The following is a 23,639-nucleotide window of genomic DNA, read 5'->3' as shown; positions in this document are numbered from 1 at the left end:
ACCAACATGGAACTCAGTGGCGTAAGTGGAAATAATTACAGTAAAGACCGTGATCTCCAAAGTGATGGTTTGGGTAATGATTCTTTTCTTATCGACAACAAAGCAAGAAATGTAGTCAGGAAATAGGAGTCTCCTTAATTGTGTGAACAGGCGACAAAGGTGCACACGGCCCTCTAAGCGCTGGCGCTTGTCTGTGTGCGCGCTGGTGACAGCCTCGGCAGGGATGTTTTCGCAGCTAATTCCTGTTCTCCATCTCTTCCAAGGGTAGCATGGAAACGACTTGTAGATAGATGTCCCTTTCCCACAGCATTCTGAAGCATAGTATATTTGATTGACAGCAATGAAGGTGGTCTTTAAAAAGAGGAATTCCTGGCCGGGCGCGGGGGCTCACGCCTGTAATCCCAGCACTTTGGGAGGCCGAGGCAGGGGATCACGAGGTCAGGAGATGGAGGCCATCCTGGCTAACACGGTGAACCCTGTCTCTACTAAAAAATACAAAAAGTTAGCCGGGCGCGGTGGCGGGCGCTTGAAGTCCCAGCTACTCCGGAGGCTGAGGCAGGAGAATGGCGTGAACCCGGGAGGCGGAGCTTGTAATGAGCCGAGATCGCACCACTGCACTCCAGCCTGGGCGACAGGGGGAGACTCTATCTCAAAAAAAAAAAAAAAAAAAAAAGGCAATTCCTCATTTTTTGCAACTTAAGACAATGCATGAAGTGCTTTTTGTGAGTCAGACTGGGTGGTTTTAAAGCTGGAACTTGACACAGGGATGGCAGAGGTCACCTCGGAGCCACCCCAGGAAAAGACAAGAGACCAGCCCCTCCAGTGTCTGTGGAGTTTTGCTCCATCTCCAAGGACTTCCCAAAAAAGAGCCTAATTTGGCAGCTAGTAAGATAATGTATAATATAACTTCGTATGTGTGCAGTGTCTGCCTCCCAGGGAAGTCAAATATTATAGGATATTTTCTCCAAAAGGCTCTGAAAATCATTAGGGATAATATATGCACATACATGCATATGTACATCTATATATGTATATCTGACAGTATGTCACACATAACTCAGAAGCACGTGTTAGAAAAAGCATAAAGAACCGTTAAGTTAGTTAATTACAAGAAATTCTAGTAGTTCATCCAAACTTGATTGTGGTGGTTGTGTTTCATAAATTGTATTTTTTTAATTGACACACAATAATTGTACATATTTATGGGATACAGTGTGATGTTTCGATACATATATATATTGTGTAATGATCAAATCAGGATAACTTCCATAGCCATCATCTCAAACACTTGTCATTTCTTTGTGGTGAGAACATTCAAAATCCTATCTTTGGGCTGTTTTGAAGTATGTAGTACATTACTGTTGGCTGTGTTCACCCTGCTGTGCAGTAGAGCAGCAGAACTTATTTCTGCTGTATCAGTGTAACTTTGCGCCAGTTGACCAACCTCTCCTCATTTACCATCCCCCCTACTCTCCCCAGCCTCTGCTAACCACTGTTCTATTCTTCTATAAGATCAACCTGGCCGGGTGTGGTGGCTTAAGCCTGTAATCCCAGCACTTAGGGAGGCCGAGGTGGGTGGATCATGAGGTCAGGAGTTCGAGACCAGCCTGACCAACACGGTGAAACTCCGTATTTACTAAAAATACAAAAATTAGCCTGGTGTGGCACGCACCTGTAATCCTAGCTACACTGGAGGCTGAGGCAGGAGAATCACTTGAACCCAGGAGGCGAAGGCTGCCTGGATGACAGAGCGAGACTCTGTCTCAACAACAACAAAAAAGATCAACCTTTTTGATTCCACATATGAGTGAGGTCATGCAGTGTTTGTCCTTCTGTGTTTGGCTTATTTCACTTAACATAATGTCCTCTAGGTTCATCCATTTTGTTGCAAATGACAGGGTATTATTCTTTTTATGGATCTTTTGTTCCCTTTAATTTTTTGAGAAACTTCATACTGTTTATAATGGTATGCTAATTTATATTCCTACCATCAGGCAATGAGAGTTCTCCTTTCTCCAGATTCTCGCCAGCATTTTTTTATTGCAAATGACAGGATATTATACTTTTTCTGTCTGAATAATATTCCATTGTGTATATACACCACATTTTCTTGATTCATTCATTATTGGACACTTAGGTTGATTCCATATCTTGGCTATTGTGAATAGTGCTGCAATAAACATGGGAGTGCAAATGTCTCTTTGACATACTGATTTCATTTCCGTTTGACATATACCCAGTAGTGGGATTGTTGGAGCTTTTGTTCTACTTGGAATTTTTTTTGAGAAACTTCATCCCGTTGTCTATAATAGTATACTATTTTATATTTCTACCAACAGGCTATGAGAGTTCTCCTTTCTCTGGATTCTCGCCAGCATTTGTTTTTTGTTTGTCTTTTTGATAACCAAAAATACAAAACTGGGCAAGGTGATATTGTGGTTTTGATGTGCATTTGCCTGATTAGTGGTATTGAACATTTTTTTCATATACTTGTTGGTCATTCGTATGTCTTCTTTTGAGGCATGCCAATTGAGGTTTTTTCTTATTTGGATTATTTCTTTTTTTGCTATTGAGTTTGAGTTCCTATATTGATGCTTTGTCAGATACAGTTTATGAATATTTTCTCCCTTTCTGTAACTTGTCTCTTTACTCTGTTGATTGTTTCCTTTGCTGCAGGAAAATCTTTTTTAGCTTGATATAATCCCATTTGTTTGTTTTTCTTTGGTTGCCTGTGCTTTTAAGGTGTTATTTTTTAAAAAATCTGGGGCTAGGCATGGTGGCTCACACCTATAATCCCAGTACTTTGGGAGGCCGGGGTGGGAGGATTGCTTGAGGCCAGGAGTTTGAGATAAGCCTGAGCAACATAGGGAGACACTCATCTCTATGAACAAATAAAAAAAAAAAATCCTTGCTCAGACTGATGTCCTGAAGTGTTTCCCCAATATTTTCTTCTGGTAGCTTCATGGTCTCATCCATTCAAGTCTTTAATCCATTTTGAGCTGATTTTTACCTAGCGAGAGTAGGTAGTTTCATGCTTATACACGTCACTATCTAGTTTTCTCAGCACCATTTATTGAAGAGACTGTCCTTCCTCCAGTATGTGTTCTTGGTGCTTTTGTTGAAAATCAGTGGACTGTAAATGTGTGGATTTATTTCTGGGTTCTCTGTTCTGTTTCATTGTTTATGTGTGTGTTTTTATGCCAGTACCATGCTGTTTTGATTACTATAGATTTGTAGTATATTTTAAAGTCATTTACTATGATGCCTCCCAGCTTTGTTCCTTATGCTACAAATTGCTCTGGCAATTTGTAGTAGTCTTTTCTGGTTGCATACAAATTTTTAAAGTTTTTTTCTATTTCTGTGAAAAATATCATTGGTATTTTGATAGGAATCACATTGAATCAGATCTTCTTGGGTAGTACATCCATTTTGATAATATTAATTTTTCTTATCCATGAACATGGGATGTCTATTTTTTTGTTTCCTTTCATTACTGTTTTATAGTTTTTCTTATAAAGACATTTCACCTCCTTGGTTAAATTTATTCCTAGTTATTTTATTTTATTATAAAATTGCTTTTTTTTTTTTTTTTTTTTTTTGCTAGTCCATTGTTGATGTGTAGAGATGCTACTGATTTTTGTAAGTTTATTTTATATACTACAATTTCACTGAATTTTATCAGGACTAAGTTTTTTGGTGGAGGCTTTCGGGTTTTGTGTATGTAAGATCAGGTCATCTGCAAACAGACAATTTGAGTTCCTCTTTTACAATTTGGATGTGTTCAGTGCTTTCTCTTGACTCATTCCTGTGACTAGGACTTTCAGTACTATGTTGAACAAAAGTGATGAAAGTGGACATTCTTGTTTTGTTCCAGGTTTTAAAGGAAAAACTTTCCATTTTTCCTCTTTCAGCATGTAAACTGTGATTTTGTCATATATGACCTGTATTGGGTTGAGGTACATTCCTTCTATACCTAATGTGTTTAAAGGTTTTTATCATGAAGGGATATTGAATTTTAGTAAATGCTTTACCTGTGTCTATTGAGACGATCTTGTGGTCTTTGTCTTTTATTCTGTTAATGTGATGTGTCATGTTCATTGATTTGTTTATGTTGAACCATCCTTGCATCCCTGAGATGAATTTCCCTTGATCATGGTGAATGATGTTTTTGATGTGCTGTTGGATTTGGTTTGCTGGTATTTTGTTGTGGATTTTTGTATTTGTGTTCATCACCATCAGGAATATTGGCCTCTAGATTTCTTTTTTGTTGTCTCTTTGTCTGGTTTCGCTATCAAGGTAATGCTGACTTCATAGAGTGAGTTTGGAAGAATTCCTCCAACTTCAGTTTTTTGGAATAGTTTGAGAAGAATTGGTATTAGTATTTCCTTAAATGATTGATAGGATTTGGTAGAGACTTACAAACTTAACTTTGTGAAGGAAAGAAACAAAAACACTGATAGTGAAATCTATCAGGTCCTGGGGTTTTTTTGATAGGATACTTTATTAATGATTCAATCTCATTAGTCATCATTGGTCTGTTAAGTTGTCTTTTTCTTCATGATTGAATTTTGCTAGGTTGTATGTGTCCAGGAATTTATTTACTTCCAAGTTTTCCATTTTGTTGACATATAGTTGTTTATAATAGTCTCTAGTGATCCTTTTATTTCTGTGGTATCAGTTGTGATGTGTCCTTTTTCATCTCTGATTTTGAGTCATCTCTTTTTCTTTGTGTAGCTAAATGTTTGTCGATTTTATTAAAACCAACTCTTCATTTCATTCGTATTTTGTATGGTTCTTTAGTCTCTATTTTATCTATTTTTGCTCTGACCTTTATTATATTTCCTTCAACCAATGTTGTGTCAAGTTTGTTCTTGTTTTTCTAGTTCTTGTGGTTCAACAATAAATACTTATTTGAGATCTTTCTACTTTTTTGATATGTGTGGTTATTGGAATAAACATCACTCGTAGAACTGCTTTTGCTGTATCCCATAGGATTTGGTATGTTGTTTCCATTTTCATTCATCTCAAGAAAAGTTTTGGTTTCTGAAATTTATTTATTGACCCATTGGTTGTTCAGGAGCATGTTTAATTTCCACATATTTGTTTCTAGTTTTCCTCCTATTACTGATTTTTTGATAAATTTTAACTTAAAACAATTTAAGAATTGTTTTATGGCCTAATATATTCCTGGCGAGTATTCTATTTGCTGTTGAGATACTGTGTATTCTGCAGCTGGTTGACAGAATAGTCTGTAAATGTCTGTTAGGCACCTTTTAGAGTGTGGTATAATTATTGATTTTCTGTTGGTATGATCTGTTCATTGTTGAAAGTGGGGTATTGAAGTCCTCTACTATTGTTGTATTGCAGTCTTTCTCCCAATTTAGGTCTATTAATATCTACTTTCTAAATTTAAGTGCTTCTATGTTAATTGAGTACATATATATTTATAACTGTTCTTGCTGTATTGAACTCTTTATCATTGTATACTGGCCTCCTTTGTCTCTTCTTACAGTTTTCAGCTTCAGGTCTATTTTGTATGATATATATGTAGCTACTCCTGTTGTCTTTTGGTTTCCATTTGCATACAACCTTTTTTTCCCCATTCTTTCCCTTTCGGACTATGCATGTCCTTACAGGTGAAGTTAACCCCTTGTAGGCAACATATAATTTGTTCCTGTTTTATTTTTATCTAGCTGCTCTATGCTTTTTAATTGGAGAATTTATCCATTGATATTCAAGGTAATTATTGATGCGTAAGGGTTTACTATTGCTATTTTCTTTCTTATTTTCTAGTTATTCTGTAGATCCTTTCTTCTCTTATGGTCTTTGTGGTTAGGCACTTTTCTCTAGTAGTACGTTTTGGTTCCTTGCTTTTTATTTCTGGTGTATTTGTTATAGGTTTTTGCTTTGTGGTTACTATAAGACTTACAGAAAACATCCTATAGTTATAACAAGTTAATTTAGAGACTTACAAACTTAACTTTGTGAAGGAAAGAAACAAAAACACTTTACCTCCATTCTCTCCTAGCATTTTGTATTTTTGATGTGATGATTTACATTTTTATATTACGTATCTGAAATTATTGAAGTTATTTTTGGTAGTTCACTTTTTAGTCTTCATATTGAAGATATAAGTGGTTTACACATCATGATGATAGTATTAGAACAAAAATCATGGTAGCATCCTGTTTATGTTTGAAGAACTATTTTTTAGCATTTCTTATAGGACATGTCTGGTAGTGGTAAATTCCCTCAGCTTCTGTTTGTCTGGAACTATCTTTATCTCTCCTTTTCTGAAGGAATACTTTGCTGTGTGCAGTATTCTTGGTTGCTTTTTTTTTTTCCTTCAGTGCTCAGCATGTATCATCTTACTTCTTTCTGGCCTGTAAGGTTTCTTCTGAGAAGTCTGCTATCGAGTATATTGGATCTGTCTTATATGTTATTTGTTTCTTTAGCTGCTTTTAGGATCCTGTATTTGTCTTTGCACTCTGAGGGTTTCATTATAGTATGTCTTGGGGTATTCCTGTGTAGGTTGAATCTGATTGGTGACCTTTGACCTTCATATGCTTGGCTATTAATTTTTTTCCAGGTTTGGAAAGTTTTCTGTTATTTCTTTGCATAAGCTTTTAACCCCTTTGTCTTCCTGAATTCCCTCTTTAACTCTAATAACTCCAATATTTGCTCTTTTGATGTTGCCCCACAGACCCCAGAAGCTTTCTTCATGTCATTCTTTTCTTTTTTATGATCTGTGTATTTTCAAATAGCCTGTCTTCTGGCTCATTATTTGTTCCATTTGATCAGGTGTGCTATTGAAGCCCTCTATTGCATTTTTCATTTTATTCATTGCCTTTTTCAGCTCCAGGATTTGATTTTTTAAAATTACTTCAGTCTTTCTGCTAAATTTCCCTGATATATTTTTGAATTGACTCTCTGTTCTTTCTTGAAGTTTGTTAAGCTTCCTTAAAACAGCTATTTTGAATTGTTTCAGAGGTCACACATCTCTATGACTTTAGGCTCAACCTCTGGTATCTTATTTTGTACATTTGGTGAGGTCATATTTTCTTGAATCTTCTTGATGCTTGTGTATGTGTGACAATATCTGCACATTTAAGGATTAGGCTTTTATTCCACTCTCCACAGCCTGGCTTTATTTGTGCCTGTCTTACAGAGGCCCTTCCAGAAATTCTAAGCCGACTGATGTTTCCTGAACCTGTGACCAATGCAGCCATCTTAGCGCTAGAGGGCGCTCCAAGCCCAGGCTTGCTGCCAGTCTCCCAAGGGCTCTATGATTTACACAGCTCTCCTTCCTTGATGGACCTGAGGAAGAACTCAAGGAGGGTACAGGGGCTGTGTGGGGAAGCTGGTCAGGGACTCCAGTACAGAAGACTGATTTAATGACGCAGACAAGTGTGTCTCCTAGTCTCCTAGTGGATCCCAGCAGGGAATGGGTAGTTCCTTGACTTCAGTGTCAGGGGATGGAGCTGATACTGGACCCCCTCAGTATCTGTTTATGGAGGGTGGCTGGAGAGCCCATCTCATTGGCTCAAATAGACGCTTGTCTCCCAGCAGGTGCCTCTACAGACAGGAGAGTTCACTGACTGCAATGGTGGTTGTGTTGTGTTTAAATTGAATTATGCTCAAAATTAGTAGGTTGTTGAGTAGGACTTGGAAGTCTGTTTATTACATTGTAAGGCTACTCTTTGTAGTAGAAATTGACTTACATCCTAGAAATTAAGTTCTGCTACTGAATCTATTTCAGAATGATTCTGCTGCCTGTATCTTTGTCTTACCAAACTTCAAATACTCTTCTTCCTTTTACTTTATATTTCTTTCTTTCTTTATTTTTTTAGCAGAACTAAATGTCATCAAAGGGTGGAAAAGGAGAAAGCAAGTCAGGGAGGTTAGTGGAAAGAGAAACAAGAGTGAATCAAATAATGCAAACATGAGGAAAGAAATCTGTCTTACTGCATTTGATTTCTTTTGTTTGCAAATACATGCTTTCCAGGAAAATGTGCTGGGGTAAAAGTGTATTTTGCCTTTTAATGCTTATTTTTTTCAGATGTTAATTGAAAGTTAATGGAGCTTCTAATTCCTATACAAATGAATTTAAATCTATGTGTTAACACAGCAGTGGATCATTCTTATAACTAGCCCTTTAAGACTGGAAGGACAAGTGACAGATTTATATTCCTTCCTCTTCTGCCCTTGAGGAGGTGTATAATGGTGGTGTGTAGGGGGTCCAGCCTCCTGTTAGCTGAGGTCATTGAATTAGATCTTGAAATGTATGTAATTATCTCTCCCTCCCGTTCTCTCACTCTCTCTACACACACACACACGTATATATATTTGCATGTATATATATTTGTAAGTATAAAGCACCTCTGGTGTCTGTAGACATGCATGTATATATATGCATGTCTATGTGTGTGTGTGTGTACGTATACACACATATATATATATGACTTTTGAGGGCATTATTTTCAAATTAGTTAAATCTAACTTGAAAAACTTTTATAAATAACAGAAATCAGGGAGTGGTGAGGACAGTGTCCAGCTCTGCCCAAGAGGACATCATCCGGTGGTTTAAAGAGGAGCAGCTACCACTTCGAGCAGGCTACCAGAAAACTTCAGACACCATAGCCCCCTGGTTCCATGGTGAGTGCAGAGATTTCCTCAATGGTGTTTCGTCTCAGGGCGGATGAAGCTGTGCTAATCCACCAGGAAGACAGAATAAAAGCTTCCATTTATTGGTGCTGCCCAAAAAGAGTCTTTCAGATTATTTTCACAAAGCAGTGTTTCAAAGACGCCTCAGTAAGCTGCATTCTCATGACTGTTTAGAAGGCAGTCAGCATTCACGGGCACTGTATTCACTGTGGGATAGATTTATCGCCACAAATAAAACCCACAGGACGGGAGGGAAAAGTGATATTCCTGGTGACTTACCACTCGGTTGTTTGATTGCAACTTCCATCAAATGGCCACATTTTCCTTCCATTGAGGGAGACACAGTTATGGGGGTGGGAAGCTGGATAGGACGCTGGCTGAGCAACCTTGAACAAATCATTGTTTTTTTCTGTAGGAAACCAATTTATCTAAGTCTCATTTTCCCCATCTGTTAAATGAAGGAGTTGAACTTTGTGGTCTTGTAAGTGAAAACTGGCTTTGATCACCTTGTTTCCAGTATGTAGCTGAGTGTGCAACATAGGTGGTTGGATCCTGAGCAGATACCAGTTAGTAAACATTTTCTGTATTTGACTCAAGAAACTTGATTCACGCCCCTCTTCCACCCAGCGGATACTTCATGGACCTCTCTGTTTCTTGGATCTCAAGAAAAGTGAGTGGCTTCTTGGCTCAGTTGTCTTCCGTAAGGTCCATGGTTGAATTGGACTAATTGGCTATATGGCAACAAAAGGTGCTTTAAAACAAAAATACGGTCCCCTCCCAGAGTTATGTTTGTCCTCAGGATGTCTTGGTTTGAATTATGTTTAAGACATCTTTCCTTGAAGTAGTGTCATCTCACACATAAATATACCACAATAGTAAACTCCCAAACACATAGCATGGGAAACTTTCTAAAAGGAATAGTTATTTGTGATAGGCTTTCTCCTAAAGGGCTGCTTGTGAGGTCAGAATGTCACAGCGGAACGTCTGTCTGGCGTCACAGCGGAACTGTTGGCGTCACAGCGGAACTGTCTGTCCGGCGTCACAGCGGAACTGTCTGTCTGCCGTCACAGCGGAACTGTCTGGCTTCTCTTGGAAGTATTTGTTCTCTGGCGATTCAGACTTCGTTAAGTGTCCATCCCAGAGGAGTCCCTTCTCCTTCCCAGGATGAAGTTGCAAGCCTCCTTCCTTTCTGCTTTCAGACACTGGGGAAGAGATGATGGTGTCAGAGATGAACAGAAAGAACGTGGGGCAATTATGCATTAGCCGTGGCTGTCTCAGCTGTCTGATAATGCCTTGCTTTCCTTTTTAAAATAAGCACCGAGGAAATCAGCCACTTTGTAGTTTCTGTGTCTTTGGACAGAAGAGGCTGTCATCTCTGATTATAAGATTGGTAGTTTTTTAACAGCAGGGAGTAAGAAATGGAAAATGTCAATTGTTATTAAAAACCCTGGGACTTTAACAGGCAGTTCTGTTCAAAAGGCTGAAAGCTAGGAAGACACAGACTAAAAATCGAGTTGGAGCTTTGGTTAAAAAATATGACTCTTGAGTTTTACATAAAGTAACTCATTCAGGTGTGCTTATTTTTGATTTATTTTCACTTATACACATATTTTTCAGAGTCATAAGCAAAATAAAAAAAAAACTATATAATTAATAACTAGGACATAGCCACATAGTCAGTATACATCTCTATTTTCAGTTTCAAGAAGACACAATTTCACATTTTCAGGATAAAGAGAATATGCATCACATCTTATCTCCTTGAAATATAATTATCACCAGGAAACCTATTCTGAAATATTAAAATGGTAGCCCTTTGTAGGTTTATTATCTTCTTTCCTTTGTCACATCCACCATGAATTACCCTTCGTAAGATGCTATTTTGGTTGCCTAATTTTTCATCCCACAAAGTTTTATACTTTCATCTTTTTCTCTCAATTAAGCTCGAGATAAGGATGGGAGTGAGTAGGAGAGGACAAAGGGATTGAAGACTATTGGACTTCTGGCTTTTGTGGCTGGGAAGAAGGTGGCTGGGCTATCAATGGAGAGAAGGAACATAGGGGATGGGGAGGGTTAGGGAAGCAGAGAAGAGAACAGAGAGTTCTATTTCACAGCATGATAAATGTAGTTAATAGAGTATTGTATGTTTCAAAAGTGCCAAAGGAGTAAATTTTGAATGTTCTTAACAGAAAAAAAAAAATGCTAAGTATTTTAGGTGATGGATGTGTTAATTAGTTTGATTTAATTATTCCACATTGGGTTCATAAATCATAACATCACCTGGTATCCCATAAACTTACACAATTGTAAATTGAAGATTTACAATGAAAAAGTTCCAAACTCCTCCCTGTGATCCACAATGCCTACTTGATCTGCCCCTGTCTGTTGCTCCAGACCCATCTTAAGCCACCGTCCCTGCCTTGGTCACCTCTCCAGGCCTCCCTTCCATCCCGCAGACACACCACATTGTCCCTACCTTAGGGTTCTTGCAGTTGCTCTTCTTGCATGCCTCCCTTTGGCTGACTTCTTAAGGAATTGACTCACGTGATTATAGAGGCTTGGTAAGTCCCGAATCTGACAGGGTAGGAGGGAAGGCTGGACATGTGGGGAGGAATGGCCTTTTCCATCCAAATGCCTCCTGCTGGCAGCGTCCCTTCCTGCTCAGGGGAGGTCAGCCTTTGTCATAGTAAGGCCTTCAACTGACTGGACAAAACCCACACACATTATGGAGGGTAATCTGCTTTACTCCAAGTCCTCCCATTTAAATCTCATCCAAGGCCAGGTTAAAATTAAAAAATTAGCCAGACATGGTACTGCAGGCTTATAGTTCCAGCTGCTCAGGAGGCTGAGGTGGGAAGATCACTTGAGCCTAGGAGTTCGAGACTGCAGTGAGCTATAATTGTGCCACTGTGCTCCAGCCTAGGCAACAGACAAAGACCTTGTCTCTTAAAAGAAAAGACCTTTTCTTTTAAGACCTTAAAGAAAAAAAAAAGAAAAGAAAAAGAAAAATAACAAGTGCTGGCAAGGATGGGGAGGAATTGAAATTCTTGTGCACTGTTGGTGGAAAGGTAAAATCGTATAGCATAGCCACTGTTGGTGGGAAGGTAAAATAATACAGCATAGCCACTATGGAAAACAGTATGGCCAGTTTCTACAAAGTAAAACCACAGAATTACCCTATGATCCTGAAATTCCAATTCCATTGGGTAAATACCCAAAAGAACTGAAAGCAGACTCTCCAAGAGATATTTCTGCACCTGTGTTCTCAGCAGCACTATTCACAATACCTGAAACACGGAAGCAACAGATAATGGGAAAGCAAAATGTGGTCCATCCATAGAATGGAATATCATTCTACTTCAAAAAGGGAGGAAATTCTGACATATATGACAACATGAATAAATCTTGAGGACATGATACTAAATGAAATAAACCAGTCACAAAAAGACAAATACTGTACAATTCTACATATATGAGGTATTTAGAATAGTCAAAATCACAGAGAAAGAAAGCACGTGGTAGTTGCCAGGGGCCGGGGGTTGGTGGTGAATGGAGCATTATTAAATGGGTAGTTTCAGTTTTACAAGGTGAAACGACTTCTGCAGATGGATGGTGATAATAGCTGTACAACTTTTTTTTTTTTTTTTTTTTTTTTTTTTTTTTTTTTGAGGCAGGATCTGGCACTGTCTTCCAGGCTAGAGTGCATGGTGTGATCTTGGCTCACTGCAACCTCTGCCTCCTAGACTCAAGTGATCCTCCTGCATTAGCCTCCCAGGCAGCTGGGACTGCAGGCATGCACTACCATGCCTGGCAAATTTTTTTGTATTTTTTTTTTTTTTTTTTTTGTAGAGATGGAGTTTGCCAGGTTTGAGTTGTTAGTCTCAAACTCCTGGCCTCAAGGGATCCACCTGCCTTGGCCACCCAATGTGCTGGGATTATAGGTGGGAGCCACCACAAGTGGCCAATTGTACAATATTATGGATGTATTTAACACTGAATAGTACACTTAAAAATGGTTGTCCCAGCACTTTGGGAGGCCGAGGTGGGTGGATCACCTGAGGTCAAGAGTTCAGGACCAGCCTGGCCAACATGATGAAACTCCATCTCTACTAAAAATACAAAAATTAGCCAGTCTTAGTGGCAAGTGCCTGTAATCCCAGCTACTCAGGAGGCTGAGGCAGGAGAATTGCTTGAACCTGGGAGGCAGAGGTTACGGTATGCCGAAGATCATGCCACTGCACTCCAGCCTGGGCAACGAGAGTGAGACTCTGTCTCAAAACAATAACAACAAAATGGTTAAGGTGGTAAATTTTATATAGTACATACTTTTACATAATAAAGTCTCCATGTCTCATATTATATGCAAAAATAAATTATGGGTGGATTGTGCATGACACAACAAGCAAAAACCATAAAGGAAAAATAGCTAAATTTAACCTCATTGAAATGAAAAACCCCTCTCCCTTAAAATGTGTCAAAAGACAAGTCACAAACTAGGAGAATACATATGTAACTCATATAATTGACAAAGGATCAGTATCTACAATATATGAAATCCTACAGGTCAATATAAAAAATCAATTCACTAGAAAAATGGTCAAAAGATCTGTGTAAGTAATTACAGAAGACCTACTTATCCAGCCAGTAAAATATGAGCTCAATCTCACTATAAATTAGTACAAATTAAAATAAGATTCCACTGTGCACCCATAAGAGGAATGGAAAATCAAAATCTGGCAGTATCAAGAACTGGCAAGTACACAGGGAAACATTCTCAAGTACAGCTGGTAGGAGTATATACTGGTATAATCAGTTTCATGGGCATTTAGCAATATGCAGTATAATTAAAGATGCACATAGCCTACCTCCTAGTAATTCTGCCTCTAGATATATACTCTGAAGAAATGATCATGTTTACAGCGAGACATGTTCAAGGGTGTACACCACATCATTTTCTGTAATAGTAAAAAAGTTACAGCAAATGTAGAAGAGATGAATAATGATACATGTGCATCATATGCATGTATACATATATATATATATATAAGAAATACCGCATGATAGGTAAAATGAATGAGCTTGTCTATATGTACAAGCAAGGACAAATCCCAATAACAACGTTGGAAGAAAACATTACATGTAACAGGATCCCATTTAAATGTTAAGCACAATACTGTATGTTTTCATTACAATATATACGTTTACAGCATAAAATATAGATGGAAATCACAGCTTCAGAAGAGAAGTTCACCCTTGGAGAAGGAGACAAGGAAAGGAAATGGGATCAAAAAGTAACAAAGGGGGCCTTAATTCTATATGGCAGGATTTTTTTTTTTTTTTTTTTTTTTTTGAGATGGAGTCTTACTCTGCTGCCCAGCCCAGGCTGGAGTACAGTAGCACCATCTAGGCTCAATGCCAGCTCTGTCTCCTGTGTTCTAGCGATTCTCCTGCCTCAGTCTCCCAAGTAGCTAGAACTACAGGTGCCTGCCAGCACATCCAGATAATTTTTGTATTTTTAATAGAGACGGGGTTTTGCCTTGTTAGCCAGGCTGGTCTCAAACTCCTGACCTCAAGTGATCTGCCTACCTCAGCCTCTCAAAAACACTGGGATTACAGGTATGAGCCACCATGCCTGCCCTGGCAAGTTTTATTTCTTAAGAAAAACAGATAGGAAGTAAATATGGCTGTTAATATTCATTGTACCTGGAGAATAGATATAACATTTGTTATATCACTGGTGTTGTATTTTTCTTGGTACTTTCTTTGTGTTTAAAATATTTCATAAGAAAAATCATTTTTTAATGAAGGGAAAAAATTAAAATTTGTATGATCTCTTTCATGCCTGTGGTTTTGAGGATTTCTGAGATTATTTTGCCTGATTACACTGAGAACTTCAATCTAGCTTCATTAAGGAGACAACTAACTGCTCAACTCAATGTTGTCTATTGCAAGCAGACCAGCACAATCTCACCAAGAAAGATGCCTCCATGATTAATTTTATGGGTCAACTTGACTGGGCCATGGTCCCAGATATTTGGTCAAAAATTATTCTGGATGTTTCTGGGAAGAATTTTTTGGATGAGATTTTTTATTATTATTATTATTATTGAGACAGTGTATCACTCTGTTGCCCAGGCTGGAGTGCAATGGCGTGATCTCAGCTCACTGTAACCTCTGCCTCCTGGGTTCAAGCATTTCTCCTGCCTCAGCCTCCCGAGTAGCTGTAGTTACAAGTGTGCACCACCACGTCCAGCTAATTTTTGTATTTTTAGTAGAGATGGGGTTTTGCCCTGTTGGTCAGGCTGGTCTCAAACTCCTGACCTCAAGTGAGCCACCCGCCTTGGCCTCCCAAAGTGCTGTGATTATAGGCGTGAGCCTTTTAAGAGACAAGGTCTTTGTCTGTTGCCTAGGCTGGAGCACAGTGGCACAGTTATAGCTCACTGCAGTCTCGAACTCCTAGGCTCAAGTGATCTTCCCACCTCAGCCTCCTGAGCAGCTGGAACTATAAGCCTGCAGTACCATGTCTGGCTAATTTTTAAATTTTTTGTAGAGACAGGACCTCACTGTTGCTCAGGCTGGTCTGAAATGCCTGGCCTCAAGCAGTCCTCCCTCCTCAGCCTCCCAAAGAACTGAGATTACAGGCATGAGTCACTATGACTGTTTTTTTTTCTTTTTTATTTCATAGCAACTATCCTAGAGGATGGGAGGTCATATGTTGTCATGGTTTTGATTTACATTTCCCTAATGACTAGTAATGTTAAGCACCTTTTCATTTGCTTATTGGCCATTTGTATATCTTCTTTGAAAAATGTTTACTTGAACTCTTTGCCCAGTTTTGGATTGGGTTCTTGTTGAATTATAAGAGTTCTCTATACAGTATATTCTGGGTATCAATCCTTTATTAGATATCTAATTTAAAAATATTTTTGCCTGTTTTATGGGTTGCCTTTTTAATCTGTTGAGAGTGTCTTTTGATGTATAAAATGCTTTAATTTTTATGAAGTTCAATGTGCCTATTTTTTTCTTGTGTTGCTGGTGCCTTTGGTGTCATATCTAAGAAATCACTGCCAAATCCAATGTTGTGAAGATTTGACCCTCTGTCTTCTTCAAAAAGTGTTCCAGCTTTAGGTCTTACATTTAAGTCTTTGATCCCTTTTGAGTTAATTTTTATATATGGTGTTAGATAAGGGTCCAACTTCATTCTTTCACACATGGTTATCCAATTTTACCAGCACCATTTGTTGAAATGACTGCCCCTTCCCTATTGAATGGTGTTGGCCCCTTTGTCAAAATTCATTTGACCACATCTAAGCATTTTTACTTCTGGGTTTTTTATTATAATCTATTGGTCTATAAGTCTGTGTATATGCTGGTACCACGTTGTTCTGATTACTATAGCATTGCGTTAAGTTTTGAAATGACTGTGTGTGAGTCTTCCAGTTTTTTCTTCTATTTTCAAGATTGTTTTGATTATTTGGGGTCTCAAGATTCCACGTGAATTTTTAGATGGGTTTTTCTACTTCTACAAAAAATGTCGTTGAGATTTTGTTAGGGATTACACTGAATCTGTATATCATTTTGAATAGTATTTTTATCTTAAGTTTTCTGATCCATGAATATGGGATGTGTTTTTATTTACTTATGTCTTCTTTATCTCAGCAATGTTTTGTAGTTGGTTTTTTTGTTGTTGTTGTTGCTGTTTTTTTTGTTTTGTTTTGTTTTTTTAGACAGAGTCTTGCTCTGGTGCCTGGGCTGGAACGCTGAAGTGCAGTGGTGTGATCTCTGCTCACTGCAATCTCTGCCTCTCAGATTCAAGCGATTCTCCCATCTCAGCCTCCCAAGTAGCTGGGATTACAGGCTCCCACCATCATGTCTGGCTAATTTTTGTATTTTTAGTAGAGACAGGGTTTCACTATGTTGGCCAGGCTGTTATCGAACTCCTGACCTCAAGTGATCCACCTGCTTCAGCCTCCCAAACTTCTGGGATTACAAGCATGAGCCACTGTGCCCAGTCATCAGTGTTTTGTAGTTTTCATTGTATAAGTCTTTCACTTCCTTGGTTAATTCTAAGTATTCTTTTTTTCTGTTTTTTTTTTTTGAGACGGAGTCTCGCTCTGTCACCCAGGCTAGAGTGCGGTGGAGCGATCTCCACTCCAAGCTCCGCCTCCCGGGTTCACGCCATTCTCCTGCCTCAGCCTCCCGTGTAGCTGGGACTACAGGCGCCTGCCACTGCACCCGGCTAATTTTTTGTATTTTTTTTAAAATTTTTTTTTATTAATTTTTTTTCTGAGACGGAGTCTTGCTCTGTCGCCCAGGCTGGAGTGCAGTGGCCGGATCTCAGCTCACTGCAAGCTCCGCCTCCCAGGTTCACGCCATTCTCCTGCCTCAGCCTCCCGAGTAGCTGGGACTACAGGCGCCCGCAATTTTTTGTATTTTTAGTAGAGACGGGGTTTCACTGTATTAGCCAGGATGGTCTCGATCTCCTGACCTCGTGATCCGCCCGTCTCGGCCTCCCAAAGTGCTGGGATTACAGGCGTGAGCCATGGCGCCCGGCCGTAAGTATTCTTTTTGATGATAGTGTAAATGGAATTTGATTTGTAATTTCCTTCTCAGCGTGTTCATTGTCAGTGTATAGAAATGCAACTGATTTTTTGTGTATTGACTGTGTATCCTGCCACTTTACTTAATTCATTTATTAGTTTTAACAGTTTTTTGTGGAATCTTTCTGGTTTTCTACATGGATGATTGTATGATCTGACAACAGAGATAATTTTACTTCTTCTTTTCTAATTTGGATACCTTTTATTTATTTTATCTAACTGCTGTAGCTAGAACTTCCAGGAATAGTTGAATAGAAATGGCGAGAGTGGGCATCCCTGCCTTATTTCTGATCTTAGAAGAAATGTCATTCAATACTAACTATGATGTTTGCTGTGGGTTTTTCATACATGGCCTTTACTATGTTGAGGTAGTTTCCTTCTCTTCCTAGTTTGTTGAGTTTTTATCATGATAGGGTGTTGCATGTTGTCAGATACTTTTTATGCACTGAGATGAGCATGTATTTTTTTCATTTATTCTGTTAATACGGTGTATTACACTGATCAATTTTCATATATTGTACCATCTTGCATTCCAGGAATAAATCCTACTTGTTATGGTATATGATCCTGTTGATATGCTGCTGCATTAATTTTGATAGTAACCATGTTACTGTAATACTATCTTTTATAATTGCCTATGTGTTTACCTTTATTGAGTTACTTGTTTCTTCATTTGGCTTTGAGTTACCGTCTGCATCCTTTCATTTCACCATGTAGCATCCTTGGACATTTCTTGCATGGCAGGTTTACTGGTAACAAACTTCCTTAGCTTTTGTTTACCCAAGAATGTCTTAATTTGTCTCCCACTTTTAAAGGACAATTTTTCCAGGATTGGCCAAAAGAATCAAGAATCAGTAGGATTCTTGATTGACAGTTGTTTTTTCTTTTAGTATTTTGAATATGCAGATAGTCCTAAACTTACAATGGTTTGACTTACGATTTTTTTACCTTATGATGGTGTGAACGTGATACACATTCAGTAAACACCATACTTCAAGTACCTGTTCAACCATTCTGTTTTTCACTTTCAGTACAATATTCAATAAATTACATGGGATATTCACTTTAAAAATGGTTTTTGTGTTAGATGGTTTTGCCAAACTGTAGGGTAATGTAAATATTCTGACCATGTTTAAGGTAGGCTAGGCTAAGTTATGATGTTCAGTAAGTTAGATGTATGAAGTGAATTTTTGACTGACAATATTCTCAACTTATGCTGGGTTTATAAGGATGTAAACCCCCCATCATAAAATAAGTTGAGGAGCGTCTTTATTGGCTCACTGCTTTCTGTTCTCCAAAACTAGTGATGAGAAATCTGGGGATAATCTTATTGACCATCCCTTGTATGTGATGAGTTGCTTCTCTCTTGCTGCTTTGAAGATTCTTTTTTTTTTTTTTTTTGAGACAGAGTCTTACTCTGTAACCCTGGCTATAGTATAGTGGTATGATCTCGGCTCACTACAGCCTCGACCTTCCAGGTTCAAGCAGTCCTCCTGCCTCAGTCCTGTCAAGTAGCTGGGACTACAGGCACATGCCACCACACCTGGCCAATCTTTGTCTTTTGACAGTTTGATTGTACCGTGTGTCAGTGTGGGTCTCTTTTAAGTTCATCTCACTTGGATTTCATTGAATTTCTTGGATATTTATATTAATGTCTTTCATCAAATTTGGGAAGTTTTCATTATTTCTTCAAATATTCTCTCTGCCCCCTTCTCCTTTTGATAGTTCCACAAAACATATATTGGGTCATTTGATGCCGTTCCATAGGTGCCTTAGGCTGTGTTCACTTTTCTTCATTTTATTCTTTCTGTTCCTTAAACTCGATAATGTCCATTGTCCTGTCTTCAAGTTCAGTGATTCTTTCTTCTGCCCACTTAAATCTGCCTGTGAATTCCTCTAGCGAATTTTTCATTTTAGTTATACTTTCAGCTCTAGGATTTTTTCCTTTTTTTTTTTTTAAGGTTTTCTCTTTATATTTACATTTTGTGCATACATAGTCTTTGAGTAGATCTGTCATCGGGCCTTTTTCATTCCGGGACAGTTTCTGATTTGTTTTCCTTTGAATGGGCCATATTTTTCTTTGGATTTTCATGCATTGTGATTTTTTGCTGAAAACTGGGTATTTGAATGTAATAATGTGGTAACTCTGGGAATCTGATTCTTCCTCTTCCCCAAGGCTTACTATTTTTTTTCTTTCTATTTTTTTGTTTCTATTGTTATAGGCTTTCTCTATGTCAAGGATCAGCCTGAGGTACAAACTTAAGGTCTTCACAGCTCCTTTTTGAGCCTGTACCTTTCCATGGCCATGAATAGTCATGTTGTGATTTTCTCCATATATGCAATTATTTTTGAATGTCCTAGTCTTTAGTGTCTGGCTCCCAAAAGGGGGAAAAAATTAAGGGGGAGGGATTTTGAAATGTAATGACTAGATTACCTAGGTTTGAGTTGGGTTTTCTTCTCTGTAAAATGAGGAGGATAATACTAATCTATGTCATAGGGTTGTTTTTATAAAGTAAATCAGCTAATATTATGTAAAGTGCTTGGAATAGTACCTAATACCTGGTGTTTGTTATTTTGATTTATCAGAATTGTGCAGTTTAAGTTCATCGTTCCTGTTCCCCTACCTTTCTTTTCCTATCATTTTGAGTAACAGTGTAAGTAAGCAGCACTTCAATAAAATAGATTGTAATTACTGCAAAAACTGCCCTATGCTATTTCTACAAGTGTTTATTTGGGGCCTGTCTTTAAAAGCTAGGAGGCCACCTCAGAAGCAAACAGTAATTTGGAAGGACAGAGGGTCAACACCCTCACCAACAGAGAAAGAAGGTTTTTGGGCAAGTTTGGCAGGACATTGCAGGTTAAGGTTGAGCTTGGGTTTGGGAGGGACGGCGCAAAGAGACGGGGGTTAGTGTTAGCGTTTCTAAAGTAATAGCTCCCATTTTCTGGATTTGTGATCTTCTAAATATTGTTATTGCTTAAATCTGCCTAATTTTGTCATCCTTTATCTCTTCTTATCCCGTTGTCCTTGAACGACCATTTTTTCAGGTCGGGACTGTCTTGACCTTCAAATGCAATGCTTGTTTTATTCATTTGGTTCTTGCATCTGATAGCCAGATTCCAACATTCTTTAAGAAAGACCTTATAGTCTGTAATATCTGTAAACTAAGTAAATAATGTTGGAAAGTCCTTCTGGCCAAACTTAACATCCTGCTGACTGAAGAGTCATCCCAGTTATTCTGGCTTCAGATTATGAGTCTCCAAAGTATGTAGATACATAATTCATTTTACCCACTAATATGCTTTTAAAGTTCCCCAAGACAGGGCCAAAGAATAAATAAAATTGAGATCTGAAGTTCTGTCCGGAACACCACAGGTTCATTTCTTCATTCTATCAACATTTTCCTATTTCTGCTAAAAATAAAGCAATATATTGGAGCCGAGAAACTGGCAGGGACTGGGAGTGGGAAGATGGGTAAAAAGATAGAAATCTGTGTATAAACAAGTTTATGATTTAGAAATTTTCCAATTATAAACAATTTTTAAACAAAATTGTACACATTTGCTTTATGTATCAATAGTTGATCATTATTCCTCTGAAATTTAATGAACACTCTTATTCAAATGTAGATGTAATTAGATTTTTGATGAAATCTCTCCATCTTGATTTGTTTCTTTTAGCTGTCTTTTGCTGTCATGGCATACAACTGAACCTGCCCTCCTGGTGATTTGGTCCCACCAGTACTTTATATATATTTTAAGCTACTTAGCAAGCACATCCTTTTTACTTTGGTGGAATAGCAATATAGTTCACATTTCAGCTTTTTTTTTTTTTTTTTTGAGACAGACTCTTTCTCTGCTACCCAGGCTGGAGTGCAGTGACATGTCAGCTCACTGCAGCCTCCACCTCCCAGGTTCAGACGATTCTCCTGCCTCTGCCTCAGGAGTAGTTGGAATTACAAGGCATGTGCCACCATGCCTGGCTAAGTTTTGTACACCTGGCTAAGTTTTGTAGAGACCATGTTGTCCAGGCTGGTTTCGAACTTGACTTCAAGTGATCTACCCGCCTCAGCCTCCCAAAGTGCTGGGATTACAGGCCTGAGCCACCACGCCTGGCCATACTCCAGCTATTTTGATTTCTTCCATTTTTTGATACATTCCACTGACTCTAGAGGGTTACTCTGAACCTCCTGGAGGTAGTTATTCTCTGGAATTGTTGTTCCCTACAGATGGTTGTTAAGGTAGAATCCTGTGTCCCACTCCTCCCCACTTCCCTTCTACTCCTGACAGTTTGTCACACACAGCTCCTTCAAAACCGGGACAGATACCACCCCAGACAGAGCGTATGTCACTCAATAGGTTGCATTAAGAAGGGCTCATGGAGGCTTCCCAAAATTTCTTTCAGTCTAAGATCTTAGCAGACCTATGAGTCAGTAGTTCTGATCCTTGACTTATTAAGGAGCTTCTCAGTGATCATCTGTCCTTTGACTATTTTGCTGAAGAATGGAGATTTCTTAATTGTGGGGCCATCAATATTCTGCCCACCTGTCACAAAGGGATTTTCAAGCTTCTGTGTTCACCGAGCACAAAGTAGTTATATATGTGATTTCTTAAAGCCTCTTTGTTCTTAAACCTCAGATGACATATATATCCTGCCTCATTTACATGGATGATTCACACATTTTATGGAGTAGATAGGCTGTGGCCAGCAACAGTATATCACTGCTTGTGTGTGGCGGAGAAGGACAGCTGGAAGTCCATTCCCGGGCAGGGCTCCTTTTGGCATGAAGGCTTCACCTACATTAATGTCATTAAAGCAAAGCACATTTTGTCCAAATTATTCTCCATGGTCCCCCTGTAAAATTGCTTAGTATTTGTTCAGATTGTAAAGCAGCTGGAGAAGATGAAACAAAGAGGCTAAAACTACACACATTAATTTGGATTTCGGAAGAGTTAGCTTTCTGCAGAACATTCTATGCAATGCTGGCTTTTTCCTGGAAGAACCTGACTTTTCTCATAAATTACTCAGTGCAGCAGGCTTCCTGCAAAAATGCCACTATGTTTGCCAGTAATGTGGAGAATAGCCCATTGGCCCCAAGCTCTTCCTTGGGTTTTTGCCGATGATGCACTGGAGTCCTCATCCTGACACTATGACAGGATGGCAGTGGCTGTGCCTGGGAGCCCCAAGCTTCCCACTACACACACCCAGGACTGGACCCTTCTAGTTCCCTGTCGTGCTCTTGGAGTCCTGAGGTTGCCTAAAGGGGCCTCAGTGGCAAGGGACAGGTACAGTGGGTGTGTGAGAACCTAAGAAGAGAGATTCTGTTTTGGGGGTTTCACCTGGAATTTTGAATAGAAAAGGGATTCTACTGTTTTAGTATTTTAAAAGGCATGTGTTTGTCTTCAAACTTTTGTCATCACATGCTTTAAAAAAAAAAAAAAAAAAAAAGGTCTTGCTCTGTCACTCAGGTTGGAGTTCCATGGTGTGATCACAACTCACTGCAGCCTTGACTATCTGGGCTCAGGTGATTCTCCCACCTCAGGCTCCTGAGCAGCTGGGAATGTGGGTGTGTGCCACCACACCCAGCTAATATTTTTTGTTTTTTTCTTTGTAGAGATGGGGTCTTGCCATGTTGCCCAGGCTAGTCTCAAACTCCTGGTCTCAAGTGATCCTCCCACCTCAGCCTCCCAAAGAGCTGAGATTACAGGTGTGAGACAGGGCACCTGGCCATGACCATCAAATGCCTTAATTTTTATTTGTGTACTATCACATGCTTTCTTGACAGTTTCTTCTGACACAGCCAGGTGATGCCACCTCACTTCTTTATGCCAAGGGAAAGTAAATAAATAGTGGTTAAGAGCATGTCCCTGGGGCCACAGTGCCTGGCTTCAAAATCTGAGTTCCCCCGTTAATTAGTTGTGTGGCTTCAGGCAGTCACATGACTGTTTCCTTCTGTCCCTGATATGTATAATGCAGATCATTAGGGGTTGTTCCTGCTTCAGTATGTGGATGTAATTTGTTGTTAATATTTGTAAAGCATGAAGAACTGTGTGGCACATAATAAGCCCTAGTTAACAAGTGTTAGCCATTTAAGATAATGAAGTGAGGATGAATAATGCTAATAGTTCTGATCCTTGACTTACTAAGGAGCTTCTCAGTCCTCAGCAGCATGAATGCTAAGCTTAGATTTTGGAAGAGTCACTGTCCCCACATCAAGGCATACTACACATCTGTAACCAGTGAAAAATGCATCTTCTTTAAGTTGCCAAGGTGAGAAATGAACACTGCTTTGTGAAATAAAGACCCATTTTATTTTCAGTTCGTTCCACGAAAATTCCATAAGCCTGGTGGGTTAAAAAGCAAAACCCTACAATAGG

The 23,639-nt window shown here is 38.9% G+C and overlaps 1 protein-coding gene across 2 annotated transcripts in view; it reads left to right on the top strand.

Annotated features, from left to right (window-relative positions):
* SH2D4A (SH2 domain containing 4A) overlaps positions 1-23,639 on the top strand; it is an 83,677-nt gene that overhangs the window by 52,343 nt on the left and 7,695 nt on the right. For both annotated transcript variants that reach the window (XM_050801868.1, XM_050801869.1), the window contains exon 8: positions 8,525-8,655. In XM_050801868.1, coding sequence (XP_050657825.1) covers positions 8,525-8,655 — 131 coding nt within the window. The remainder of the gene's footprint in view (positions 1-8,524; positions 8,656-23,639) is intronic.

Source organism: Macaca thibetana, chromosome 8, assembly GCF_024542745.1.
Source record: "Macaca thibetana thibetana isolate TM-01 chromosome 8, ASM2454274v1, whole genome shotgun sequence".
NCBI classification, from domain to species: Eukaryota; Metazoa; Chordata; class Mammalia; order Primates; family Cercopithecidae; genus Macaca; species Macaca thibetana.
The sequence above is the reverse complement of the archived record's forward strand: the minus strand, read 5'-3'. Positions and strand labels throughout refer to the sequence as shown.